At 40.0% G+C, this 14206-nt stretch overlaps 1 protein-coding gene across 2 annotated transcripts; it reads right to left on the bottom strand.

Moving 5' to 3' along the window:
* Positions 1–3913: 3913 nt before the first annotated feature.
* On the bottom strand, positions 3914–14071 carry LOC124010870 (transcriptional regulator Kaiso-like). 2 transcript variants are annotated; one of them, XM_046323614.1, is made up of 2 exons: positions 13944–14071; positions 3914–7927 (listed from the first exon to the last, which is right to left on the bottom strand). In XM_046323614.1, the coding sequence occupies exon 2, from the start codon at positions 7923–7925 to the stop codon at positions 6003–6005; it is 1923 nt and encodes a 640-aa protein (XP_046179570.1). In that variant the 5' UTR covers positions 7926–7927; positions 13944–14071; the 3' UTR covers positions 3914–6002. The 2 variants fall into 2 exon arrangements, with proteins under 2 accessions (XP_046179570.1, XP_046179569.1); XM_046323613.1 differs by lacking the exon at positions 13944–14071 and adding an exon at positions 12666–12748 and having other exon boundaries at positions 3915–7927.
* Positions 14072–14206: the final 135 nt, after the last annotated feature.

Here is a 14206-nt window from a genome sequence, read left to right as displayed (position 1 = left end):
AGAATTGCATAGGATAAAAGGAGGAAGTGGGCGTGGTAATCAGGACCATGTCTTACATCCCGGGTGGCACGGCTCCGGACGAATCAGTGCCCGAAGCCTCAGCTGGTTTGACCACCCTGGCTCACGGGTTGGCAGAAACTCTGGGGTGGATACTTCTCTGAACTAAATTGGGTAGACAGTATTTATGGAAAAATGTGGTGTTTTGGGCTGTATCAACCTGTATGACTGTTTTAATTTTATGCGGCTGTTGTCTAATTCCCTGTGTGCGAGGCCTTGTTTCCAGGACTCTGGAAAGATCAATGACCCAACGGATGGTGCGTTATGGGCCGATTCCAGATTCTGACCTGTGGAGAACTGAAGGCATGTCTACAGAGGAAGTGGACGAATCCGGATCTGTCATTTGTGGGGAATTTATGTTTGATGAGAATAGTGTTGAGATGAAGGGGAATTAGATTGTAATTTGTTTCAATGATTAAACTGTTTTTTGATAAAGATTGTAAAAAGAAAAAAAAAGAATCCTGGAAGGAAGAGTTATGATTCTGATGTAGATTTAAAAACAGTTGGAGTTAAGGTTAGAATTGATTAATGAAATGTGGAGAGTTGGATAAACATTTATAATTGATTTGTTGATTATTTGTCTATTCATATGATAATCTGATAAACCTCTATAAAAAGGTTAGTTAAGTTTGTTTATACTTTCATTTTTTTATGATTAAATAAAACTAGATGTAGAATTGAATGTATAATATTTGATCAAAGGGAGGATTGATAGAGGAAAATATAGTTTAGATGATCAATTATGTATACTTTAATGATTAGAACCATTCATGCTAATACTATTATGTTATGATTTGAAAAGTATGGGTTCTTAATTGTACTGTTACTGAAAATGTAAGCAGAAATTAATTGTGTCTGTGTCTCCTGGGAAAGTTTTAATGCAGAGATAAGATAGTACTTCAAACAGATAAGAATGTTTTGGTTGGATTCCATTAGCAGAGAGAAGTATATCCTTTAGGCAGGTTGGAATGTAGTTTATGAGGGGAGTGAAACTATCTCCAGGACCGAATACTACGCCATTGTAAGACTGGGAGAGGGGGTGTAACTGATGACGTCATTTTATGTCTTCTTCAGATTTAAAATGTAATGTTCTTTGTATTTTGGGTCAGTACTCATCAAGAATAAATGCTGAACTTGTTTTTTAAGACTGGTCTCCTGCTAATTCATGCAAATGATAAACTTACAACTTATCATGAATTAGAAATGAGTGCGAATTTAATTGGTTTCGGCGATAAAACATAAGGGAATTTAAAATTCCTCTATCAAATACACATAGATTAAAATAAACAAATGGATAAGACTGTTCTATTCTCTTTGATTTAGTTCCTATTGCAACTCAGACATATGACTGAATAGGTGACATACTGACTGAACTGAATGAAGGATGAATTAAAATGTTAAAATATGATGGAATGAGAAGTTGCACGCATCATGCATACTCTGCACTTCATTAGGGTATAATGACTCTGACTGCATGCCTCCAGAAGACCATCTTCTGAGGCTGAGGGGTTGCTTTTCTGAAGGCTCGTGGTGCTGCATGGAGATCACAAGCTCTTCAACTGGGCAGCAGTGTCGTGATGGAGGGAATAGCCTATATGGAGACTACCTAAGACCACTGCAACAGAGTTATTGTGAAGTGTGAAAATAAGCTTATACCAGACTTAGCCTACATTTAACCTCTCCCTTGTTCATTTCAAAGTACATTACCAGTCAAAAGTTTGGACACACCTACTCATTCAAGGATTTTTGTTTATTGTTTACTATTTTCTACATTGTAGAATAGAAGACAAACTATGAAATAACACATGGAATCATATAGTAACCAAAAAGGTGTTAAACCAATCAAAATATCTTATATTTGAGATTTTTCAAAAAGTAGCCACCCTTTGTCTTGATGACAGCTTTGCACACTCTTGGCATTCTCTCAACTAGCTTCATGAGGCAGTCATTTGGAATGCATTTCAATTAACAGGTGTGCCTTGTTAAGTTAATTTGTGAAATGTATTTCCTTCTTAATGCGTTTCAGCCAATCAGTTGTGTTGTGACAAGGTAGGAGTGGTATACAGAAGATAGCCCTATTAGGTAAAAGACCAAGTTCCTATTATGGAAAGAACAGCTCAAATAAGCAAAGAGAAATGACAGTCCATCATTACTTTAAGACCTGAAGGTCAGTCAACCTGTAAAATGTCAAGAACTTTGAAAGTTTCTTCAAGTGCAGTCGCAAAAACCATTAAGCGCTATGATGAAACTGGCTCTCATGAGGACCGCCACAGGAAAGGAAGACCCAGAGTTGCCTCTGCTGCAGAGTATAAATTCATTAGTTACCAGCCTCAAATATTTCAGTCCAAATAAATGCTTCACAGAGTTCAAGTAACAGACACATCTCAACATCAACTTTTCAGAGGAGACTGTGTGAATCAGGCCTTCATGGTTGAATTGCTGCAAAGAAACCACTACTAAAAGGACACCAATAAGAAGAAGACCATCTGGTTAATGCTTAGTGGGGCTATCATTTGTTTTTCAATAAGAAAATGACCCAACACAACTCCAGTCGTGTAAGGGCTATTTGACCAAGAAGGAGAGTGATGGGAGTGCTGCATCAGATGACCTGGCCTCCACAATCACCTGACCTCAAACCAATTGAGATGGTTTGGGATGGGTTGGAACGCAGAGTGAAGGAAAAGCAGCCAAATAGTGCTCACCATATGTGGGAACTCCGTCAAGACTGTTGGAAAAGCATTCCAGGTGAAGCTGGTTGAGAGAATGCCAAGAGTGTGCAAAGCTGTCAAAGGCAAAGGGTGGCTACTTTGACAAATCTAAAATATGTTTCGATTTGTTTAACACTTTTTCGGTTACTATATGATTCCATATGTGTTATTACTTGAATGTAGGTGTCCAAATTATTGACTGGTACTGTAGATACATCAATAAAAGAGAGGCATAATGCCATCTAGACATGCAAACAAATCTATTACATTAGCTACGTAAATGTGAAGTAAACTCAACTGAGGAGTACTACAGAATGGAGACCTTTAACTTGAAAAAGTGCAGGATACCTCTTTCCGGTTTCCCTGACACCCGTTTTTTTTATGCTGTTATACTTGTTTGGGTAGCACTCCTCACAGGCCATTTGGTGTACGTTTTGTTGTTTGTTGGCGAGATTAAACTGTCAAAACTCTTTAAGGTATTATTGTACGTCAGAATTGCAACACAAGATTTGTTCAAGCCTAAAATGTCAGTCCGTAGTCGTAACATGGTGTTTGTATGTTCACAGATGAAATGTCACGTTTACGTTTGTTTCACACTTGGCTTTTGTTACAATCCTAACAATTTAAGTATGGATTTTCTTACGATCCTAACAATATGTACATTCATCCTTTTGGCAGGTATCTGGCTCCATAGGAATCTGAAAAATAAATGATCACTCCTAATGTTATTTATTTTTGTGAAGGGACTAAACACTAAACTCTCCTGTCTCTTTATGGGTGTAATATAATAGGTTATTACACACGTACACTTGAGTATACCAAATAACACCCCTTTGTGTTGTCTTAATCACAAAATGCATCGACCTCAAAGTAAAGCCTCTTGAAATGATCGATTAAAGTAGTCCGTTTTGTTTTTGCAAAATTTGTTTTGAACAGCACTTTCAACCGCTGCGCTGAAGATGGACTTCTGTTGACTGATTCTCTCGCCATTAAAAGTAATTGTGTAAAATGTTTGTACGGTGTTGTTTTCCCATAGATGACAAAAAGGTTAAATAGTCAACATGCATCATCTTTAATGAAATACCTACCTCACAAGGTGCATTTTGTTTTCCATTTTTGAGAATAACCATCCACCAGGGAAAAAATGCCAATGAAGGGGCCTTCATTAGGAAAACTATCAGATTTAAACTCTTTCAAACTAAAATGCTGTGTAGTCATCTCATTCAATAGGTCTCTTCCATTCTGACAAAATGAGGCACACTTTAAAAAAAAATATTTATTAACATTTGTTTAGCACTATACCTAATAAATAAGTTTTTAAAACAGAAACATTTTCAAGTGAAAAAGGTCACAATTATGTACAAGATACACCACTGTTAATTGTGTAAGGTTTTTTTTTGCCATAAAAGTTGTCAGTGAAGGACATAATGAAGCAGTATAAAATGTCAAGTTAGCTCTCCACAGTTCAACTCAATTCAAATACATACTGACAAGGGGAATGGACATCAAAAAATAATGATCTACAGAACAATCCTGCACTAGGTGCTATTTCATAACAGAAATAAATGGTTGTCAAGTTACATGATTCCTATGATACACTATGTAGGCAAACTGTATACATACAGAGTAGGAGGTAAACTCAACTCCATGGTGAAGGAAGTTTCTGATGAACTCCACCAACAGAGTAAAGCAGAGACCAGGCTTTGTGGATCAATACTTTAAAAAAGGTAATTATGAAATACTTACCTTGTACCTATGTTTGACCTCTGTAGTTGTGTGCCTTTCTTTGTTTTCTGAAATCCATACTTTTTAAGGTGAATCAAATACAACCACTGACTGTTTCCTTGTTGAGATTCATCTTATAGCAACAGCAATGAGGAAACAGTCGGTGGTTGTTTTTAATGAAAGTTTAATTAAAAAGTGTGTATTTCAGAAAACAAAGGGATGAATGACATCCATTAATTCCATCAATAACCAGCATCCTGACCCAATCTCTGTTCAAACAACAAACATCAACGGTTACCATTCAGCACCACTGTACATTTTATCTCCTGAAAGGCATAAGGTCATTTGACTCCCGATAAAAAAAATATATTTCATAAAAAAATAAAGATCTAACAATAAATAAATGTGTATGCCTAGATTTAGGGTCCTTCTGTTGAACTGCATGGGCACTCCAGACAGAGTACTCACAAATATTTTCCATAAAAAGGGGTAAGTAGAAATACAATGAGCACCAATACATAGTTCAATGACAAGAGCTTGATAAGAACAAAAGTCACATTACACTCCGGATGGGCTAGCTAGAGCACATAGGAATTTCCTAAAAACAACTACACTTAACAAAAATATGAACACAAGATGTAAAGTGTTGGTCCTGTGTTTCATGAGATTAAATAAAAAATCTCAGATATTGTTTATAAGCACCAAAAGCTGTTGTGCACAAATTTGTTTACATCCCTGTTATTTAGCATTTCTCCTTTGCCAAGATAATCCATCCACCTGACAGGTGTGGCATACTAAGAAGCTGATTAAATAGCATGATCATTACACAGGTGCGCCTTGTGCTGGGGACAATAAAAGGCCACTTTAAAAATGTGCAGTTTTGACACAACACAATAACACAGATGTCTCAAGTTGAGGGAACGTGCAATTGGCATGCTGACTGCAGAAATGTCCACCAGAGCTGTTGCCAGAGAATTGAATGTTCATTTTCCCACCATAAGCCGCCACCAATGTCGTTTTAGAGAATTTGGTGGTACGTACAACCGGCGTCACAACCGCAGACCACGTGTAACCACGCCGGCCCAGGACCTCCACATCCAGCTTCTTCACCTGCCAGATCATCTGAATTGGGGTGAGGTGGGCGTGGTCACAGGGTGCTGAGGAGTATTTCTGTTTGTAATAAAAACGTTCTGATTGGCTGGTCCTGGCTCCCGTGGGTGGGCCTATGCCCTCCCAGGCCCACCCATGGCTGGCCCTGCCCAGTCATGTGAAATCCATAGATTAGAGCCTAATGAATTTATTTAAATTGATTGATTTCCTTATCTGAACTGTAACTCAGTACAACATTTGAAATTTTTGTATGCTTATATTTTTGTACAGTTTAGCTCAGTTTAGCTAAAACAACTGTTGAACATTTGAAAAAGACAACATTCGACGTGGATCCAGGAAACAAAATTCAAATAAGGGGACCCACTGACAAGGCATAGATCACAGAGCGGTGAGCCACCCTGCTCAGTACGTCTCTGGTATGACAAACTCAAACTCAGAAGAGCCTGGGGGAGATTGGATAGGGTGGCTCCCTGGCCGGTGGGCACCTGATCCAGGCTGTGCCTCAGGCTCCACAAAGATGTCATCCCAGTTCAACATCTTGCCCTGGGAGGACTGTAACTGTAGTGGGTTGGCCAGGTGCCCCCTTCCAGGGTTAATGTGCTGGACGCTCCCATCCTCTTGGATAATAGGGACCCCTCGTGAATCTGAATCGTCTGTCTCATGTGAGTAGGTCTTGAACTGCACCGTTTTGCAAGGGAGCAGGCGGTACAAGTTGTTGTCGGTGTCGTCCTTTTGTTTCCTCCCGGATGGGTCCTGGTTGTGGGCCTGTTTGCAGTGAGTCGACAATAGCTGGTAGTTGATTAACATCTCGTTGCACAGCAGGCACTGGTACCTCCGCTCGCCTGTGTGGTAGATCTCGTGTTTGGTCCGATACTCGGCCAGAGCAAACACCTTGTCACAGTAGTGGCACGGGTACTTCTTCTCCCAGGAGTGGGTGTTGAAGTGGCGCCGGAGGCTTGTCAAGCACACGTAGGGACGCTTGCAGACCATGCACACAAAGAAAGTCTTCCCGTCCATGATGAGCTCGTAGTGATCTTGCTGCTCTGTTTTGGTCTTCTTGATCGTGGCACCCTGTGGCAGTTGAGAGGTGTTGAAAGGCTGAAGAGGGGTAGCCATCAGAGACCTCTTTCCCCCTCTACTGTTTTTAGAGTCTCCCTCCCCGGGGTCGTCCTTCATGGGGACAATGTCATATGTGTTTTCCCCAATATTGGCATACACCTTGCAGCCTGGAGAAAACGAGTCGATCTCTGAGGCTTTATCTAATGTTATCGTCTTTTTTGTGGTGGCGGATATTTGGGGAATGTTGAGGCCTGCCTCGTTGATGAATCCACCAGGTGACTTAAGGGCCGAGAGCTTGATTTTTAAGTCACTCTGTCGAGCTAGTGTAACCTGCTTCTTGTGGATTCCTATTATCTTGTGGTTTTTTGAGGGCAGGGAGGTGCTGATGGGTTCGGGTGTGAAAGTGCCAATTCTAGCCGGCGTAGTGGGTGTGCTGCAAGAGGAGGCTCCAGTGGGTGAAGACGCAATATTTGAGCTTGCGTCAGGGGACACCATGGGTCTGATCAGAGGAGTTTGGCCTTGCAAGGTCTGCAAGGAGCTGTTGAGGTGCGGAGCTGCTTTGACTGTTTTCTCTTGGTCCTTTGTCAAAGCGGGTCTGGCCTCTCCCGGTTGCTTTGTCACATAGTCTTCCTCTGTATTGGGTCCATCCAAATCGATGATTTCGCAGGGCTTGCATTTCTTGGTGGCGTCCGTTTTGGATACAAACATAATGTCGTCATCGTCTGAGTCCTGATCCTTGTTTGCATTTTTGTCAGTTTGACTGAACTCCTCTGCAGACACTGAAAAGGACTCTGTGACAATAGGCATCATCATCATCCCCATTGAGTCTGTACTGCTTTTCTCCACGGAGCTTACTTCATTGTGTTCTGTGTCTTTGGACAGGCCAGGTAGGCCCTTGACTTGTGAGAGCGGTACGCCTAGATTCGCAATGAACTTCACGCCCAACACCTGCCCAGCATTGATAAGCTCATTGAGCATGTCGGAACGAATGCGGACAATTTTGGAACTGTAAATGTAATTCAGGACTTCCTCAAAGATTTCCGCCTTGATGAAATTCAACTCGATCACCTGTCCAGCCACTGAGAAGAGTTGGTGGAAATAAGTACTTGATGCAGACAAGATGTTTTTGTGTGCTCTAAATTTACGGTCCTGTATAATTATGGTGACATCACAGAACAATCCATTATTTCGCTGTCTATTCATCGACTTCAGCACCGTTCCTGAATACCGGGTGTCAGTTGCAGAGATCAGCTTTAGGCCCGACATCCCTGTGGAGTGAAGACAAAAGCAATGAATAACAAATGCATTCACTTGACGGTCTTTGTACTGCTACAAGTAAATGTAAAATCCCTTTCACTTCTTGTTGGGTAACCTAATCATGCATTCATAGTAGCCAGAGAAGAAGAGGCGAACCGAGAGGATTCAGGCTCGCCAAAATCTGTCCAAAATAAGCACAATGAGTTTCTATGGGCTTATTTTGGACCTAAGGTTGTCGCACGCCTTCCTTCCTTTGGGACAACGACTCCCATTGTTTTGGTGGAGACATTAGTATCTTGACATCATTTAATGATCTCTGTAGTAGCTCATTATTTTAAAGGGCAACTACACTTCCTTATTTGGTCTCATTTTAGAATTGTTTCATTAAAGGGTAACTCTCAACCCCAATTTAGCCTTTGCCCAACCCTTTCAAATGTTTAAAAAATGCATTCAATTGAGAAGTTGTGGGTGAGGTGAATTGCTCATAAATATTAACCTTGGGGTGGGTGTGGGGCAAGAACCCATGGGGCACAAAAAATACATTTGAAATATGCACTCACATTTATTGCAGTATTGTATTGGGAAGAAAAGTGCAAATCATCACCTTGAAAATGAAGATTAGGGGCTCAATTCAATCCAACCTGCAGTATTTATGCAGTAGCCCTTTTTCAAATGGTCAAATTGACTCACAGATTGGTCTTACTGTATAAACACCTACAACTACTACTACCACCAGGGTGACCCATTCTCACAGGTATGCTTTTCACTCTTTTGACTTAGAGGTGTGTGGGCATTGGATGAATACTGTAAAGGATTTGGAGAGAAAAAAATATATCTGCCCCATGTGGAATTAGAACTCACAACCTTTGAACTATAAGTCAACTGTTTTAGTGGACTGTGTCCCCAGTCACAGCATTTGGGAAATATACACAGTTGACATGACCACCATTGTCATCTATTTCTTGTTACTTTGGATGTAGCTACAAATATAAACATATAATCCTCATAGCCTACATGTTTTCTTTCCTTTGTAAAAGCACAGATGAAACGGTAAGCAAAAACGTTGAATTTGGTCATAAGCAGAAATGTGATTTACGGCCATTTTAATTTGGTGTAACGTCAGTTGTCTTGTCAAGGAAGCATGATGCAAAATATACTGGCACACTCCACTTATCAAGACCATTGTCAAATAAGGCGCCCTATCACCTGATTTTATAGTAAGCCTTGAGGTGGTACCACCCAGTACATCCCAACCGAACCCTCCCTTGAGATGACGTACCTACATCATGATTTCAATGGTAGTGTTGAACCGCTAAAAAAAGAGCTAGATTTACCACTAAAATACCTAAATATATCACTTTTGCAACGAACTGTCAAAATTAAGACCAGAATTTCCGTGTTTCACTATGATTACGCGTAAAAATTCTGGGTTTTGATTTTAAAAATAATAATAATAAAGGCTACCTCTAGCTTTTATTATTATTATTTAAAAAAAATCTAAACCCAGAATTTTGAACGAATTCAAACGTGATTTGGTTTTGACTGAATTCAAACGTGAGTTGGTTTCGAGGTGTGGTTTGATGTGGATGTGGGAAGAGTTAGACAAATTATTTAGCCAATTAGCTTCAACTGGCTTACCGTGGCAAAGTTAGTTTGACTTTGGATAGCCTTTCTCTTGGGCTAGTTAGGGACCGTCAATGAATTACAAAATGGAAATCTGATGATATTTTCATGTTGCGCATGATTTAGTTGTCTCAAATGCGTTCAATATTTGTATATGAATTATTACACACTATAGTTGGAGGTTTTTATGTCATTAAAATGTGGAGCTACTGACTTTTTAAAATATGTACATTGTACATTGTGTAGTTTACTGATGGTCCCCATCTAACCCCATAGGGATATCAAATGTCAATGTCAAACCAAATGTTTTTCTTTACCTTTATTTAACTAGGCAAGTCAGTTAAGAACAAATTCTTATTTTCAATGACGGCCTGTTCAGGGGCAGAACGACAGATTTGTACCTTGTCAACTGGGGGGTTTGAACTTGGAACCTTCGGTTACTAGTCCAACACTCTAACCACTAGGCTACTCTGCCACCCCAAATTGACCATGGACATTACAGGTCCCATGAAGCTGCTCTCCAAATGTATGATTACTTGGATGCTACCAGCTGTGGACAGGATTAAAATAAACCCAATCCACAGGAAACTGTTACGGTAACCTTCATTCCGTGACAATTCTTCCCGATCATCTGGCAAATCTCAGTTTTGGACAAGACTAACTTTATGACCAAAAATGTTCCTATTTACACTTTGTAGTCAATGTTGACACAAGAATAAATGTTTCTGACTCATATCGATGGCACATATGCCATTTTCAAAATGAGAAGTTGCTTTTTAAGGGCAGTCACTCTTTAAAAGTAGGTAGGAGTCAGCTACCTATTATACTAGCTGTTCTAGAAGCTAGAGTGGTGAATAAAATAATTGGCAAACTAACTACACTGCTAGCTAAAACTGTCAACTGAACCGTTTCTAGTCATCTCTCCTCCTTCCAGGCCTTTTCATCTTTGAACTTGTATGGTGATTGGCATCTAAACTTTCATAGTATTACTACACCGACTGGCAACACAGTTCGTCTTTCAATCACCCACATGAGTTGATGGCACGTGGGTAACTGCGTCTGAAATTAGAAAGGAGTTCTATTTTAGCCCTTGGCAACGCATATGCTCGCGAGCTGTTTGGGTGCAATAATTGAATAACATAGATGTCTACATTTATTTTGCAACGCTCGCGCACGTGACACGAGTGGTGTGGTCAGCCTATTAGTGACCCCATGCGGTTGAACGGTAGTGTAGGCTCTCTGCAAGGTTTTGTATATCCAGTGGTGGAAAATGTACCCAATTATCATACTTGAGTAAAAGTAAAGGTACCTTAATAGAAAATGTAAAAAGTGAGTCACAGAGTAAAATACTCCTTGAGTAAAAGTCTACAAGTATTTGGTTTTAAATATACTATAGTATAAAAAGTACATGGAATTGCTGAAAGTACAAATAATTTCAAATTGCTTATATTAAGCAAACCAGACGGCACCATTTTCTTGTTTTTTATTCATTTATGGATAGCCAGGGGTACACTCCAATACTCAGACATAATTTACAAACGAAGCATGTGTTCAGTGAGTCCGCCAGATCAGAGACAGTAGGGATGACCAGGGTTGTTCTCTTGATAAGTGTGTGAATCGAACCATTTTCCTGTCCTGCTAAAGCATTCAAGCATGCTAGGCTCCCGAGTGGCGCAGCAGTCTAAGGCACTGTGCAAGATGTGTCACTACAGTTCCTGGTTCCAATGCAGGCTGATTCACATCTGGCTGTGATTGGGAGTCCCATAGGGCGATGCACAATTGGCCAGGGTAGGCTGTCATTGAAAATAAGAACTTGTTCTTAACTGACTTGCCTAGATGAATAAAGTCAATATGTAATGAGTACTTTTGGGTGTCAGGGAAAATGTATAGAGTAAAAAGTACATCATTTTCTTCAAGAATGTAGAAGTAAAAGTTGACCGAAATATAAATAGTGAAGTACCCCAAAAAACTAAAGCAGTACTTTCAAGTATTTTTACTTAAGTACTTTATACACCACTGTGTTATCTTACCTATCATACAAATATCATTTTCTGACTCAAATAGGGTTCCCTCAAGTTGCTCAGATGTCCAAAAGATTTTAAAATAAAAATGTATTGATATTAAAAACGTTTACGTTGCATGTATTTGAAAATATCAATATATTTGGAGTTTTAGGCTGGGTTTCTGTAAAAACACTTTTCTTTTTACCTTTAATTAACTAGGCAAGTCAGTTAATAACAAATTCTTATTTTCAATGACGGCCTAGGAAGAGTGGGTTAACTGCCTGTTCAGGGGAAGAACGACAGATGTGTACCTTGTCAACTCGGGGGTTTGAACTTGCAACCTTTCGGCTACTAGTCCAACGTTCTATGCTTACCCTGCCGCTTTGAGGCATCTGCTGGCGTGAAAATGGTTTTATAAATTAATTTGATTTCAAATGTAGGCCTATCGTGGAGTAACGTTATTTGTATGCCTAGCAACCAACAAATGTTGATCAGTCTCAGTCACAAATTCCCACTCCAAAAAGGCCCCTATGAACGAGAGGCATGTACAATGTACTCCTTCGAGTGTTCAGTTCATCGTTCGCCGGTAGGGGGTCCTGCGTACTCTGGGCATTACTGATTCAAATTGGTGAAATGAGTCGAAAGATTCGTTGTTTTTTAACTTAACGAGTCAAAACGATCAGAGTCAGTAATGAGCCGAAATTCCCATCCCTACGGCACAACCATTTTTGTAGGAATGAGCGAAAGAGAATCTGCATTGTTTGTAGCTTACTGGCTAACGTTAGCCTAACACCATTCACTAACACAAGGCCGGTCTACACAGTTGAGTCCTGCATCCCAATCACATAAATGTGATTTAAGGCAGCCTATTATCTATACAATCTATTCGCTCACATGCATATTAGGGGGAGATACAACTTAGTATTGATTAATTATTGTTGATAATTTATAGGAAAATCATCTACAGTAGCTTGAGCTTAACGTTAGTTGGCTACTTATTAGCAGGAGAGGGATGTTCGCGGCAGGTTGCAACGTTTTTGGTAAACGCTGATCCATCATGACAAAATTATTGGATGAGGCCAATATACGAGGTTGGCTTCTATAAGTAACACTTGTTATTTACCTGCAGCGCCAAGCCTTATGATTGATTGTTCTTTCCAAACGAAGTATTTTCTTCTTTTATGGTATTATTGCGGTCCCCAAACAGTCCTTAGAGGTGCCTGGCGCCACCTACAGTACGTGTGGTAAACTATAGAAAAAAATCCATTGTAGGAAGGGGATAAACCAGCATCATCAACAATATAAAAAATGTGGCACATAAAATAAACATCCCACTCCTTCAGTCACATTCCAATTCAAGGCTCATCCCTATACAGGCTCAGGGGCCTGTGAGGGCAGAACATCCTTTGACAGGAGTTATTTAATGCCTCAGCTGTAAACTCAAAATAAGCCCACTTCTTGATACCCTCACTGATGCCACTTCAACCAACACACCCATGACATTTAACAAAACTTCCAAAGGATCGTCCAGGTTACGTTGGTCCAAAACCCTCACTCTGAAAAAAAAGAGTCTAGGGGTTTCCTCATTTCAACCACAACTTTGACTTTCCTTTTCACCAGTGTATCCCATTCATTCTTACTCTCCGTGCTCTCGTCTTCACCTAACTCGCCAACAGTTTCAAACAATACATCTGTTTCCACCATCTCCCTTCCACTCTTCTCAGAGGTCATGTCTAGATGTATGGAAGACTATTAAGGCCAAGTGAAGAGGAAAAAAAAAGGAACAGCAAAGGGTGGTGGTACTTGGATTCTTATTTTTTGCACAATAGTACTTTAAAAAAGTAGCAATATTTTGAGAATAATCTCAACATTGAATTTAGAGAATAAAGTCTACATTTTGAGAATAGAGTTATATTTCAAGATGAACGTGGGGGATTTGGTTAAGTGCATGTCTCCCTGGCTCCCAGTTGCTGTGCATGCCACTGTTGAAATACCTGAACCAATTTATGTTTTATCCCAAAAATGTGGTCGGAGGCGCCATATAGATCGTGTGACGCAATTGTGGAGCCTCCAGATGCATGCAGAGGCCAAATTGAGCTCCATAGGGTATTGCTATTTATCTGTGGATAAATTGTTGGAGTAGCATTTCAGGTAAAATATCAACCCAATGTTTGTATCCCAGGACAAATTAGCTAGCAACAGCAAGCTATCCAACTAAATAGCCATAAATGTTTAATGCTTTTTGACCTGTCCTAAATAAATATATATGGTTCAGAGTTTTTGATATTTAAACCTACACCTGATCGCGTCTGGTGTAGGTGAACAAAATCAACATAAGTGTAAGCAGTCTGGTCATACAAAACAATTTTCCTTAAATTGCAAAAGGCTGAATGTGTCTCACCAGAGAAAGCATCCGAGCAAGCAAAACTGTGCCCCACTGTCACTATATGTGTAGGCCATCTGTCTGATGCTGTCTGGTCCCAACGGGTATGACTTGTTTTTGGTATCTTTTAGTTGTCACTGTATTAGAGTACGCAGAGGTGATTTGATGATGTTGATATCTGGGGCCTGTTGCACAAAAGTAGAATTAAGACATCCGGGATAAATGACTCAGCTGAGCTCAATGAAGCCAAAACATGTGCGTCCAGGCTTAATTGGTTGCAC

The sequence above is a fragment of the Oncorhynchus gorbuscha genome, linkage group LG23, assembly GCF_021184085.1.
Source record: "Oncorhynchus gorbuscha isolate QuinsamMale2020 ecotype Even-year linkage group LG23, OgorEven_v1.0, whole genome shotgun sequence".
Taxonomy (NCBI): Eukaryota; Metazoa; Chordata; class Actinopteri; order Salmoniformes; family Salmonidae; genus Oncorhynchus; species Oncorhynchus gorbuscha.
The sequence above is the reverse complement of the archived record's forward strand: the minus strand, read 5'-3'. Positions and strand labels throughout refer to the sequence as shown.

Excerpts from the sequence above, each read along its gene's own strand:
- LOC124010870 (XM_046323614.1), bottom strand. The coding sequence starts at position 7,925 with ATGTCGGGCCTAAAGCTGATCTCTGCAACTGACACCCGGTATTCAGGA.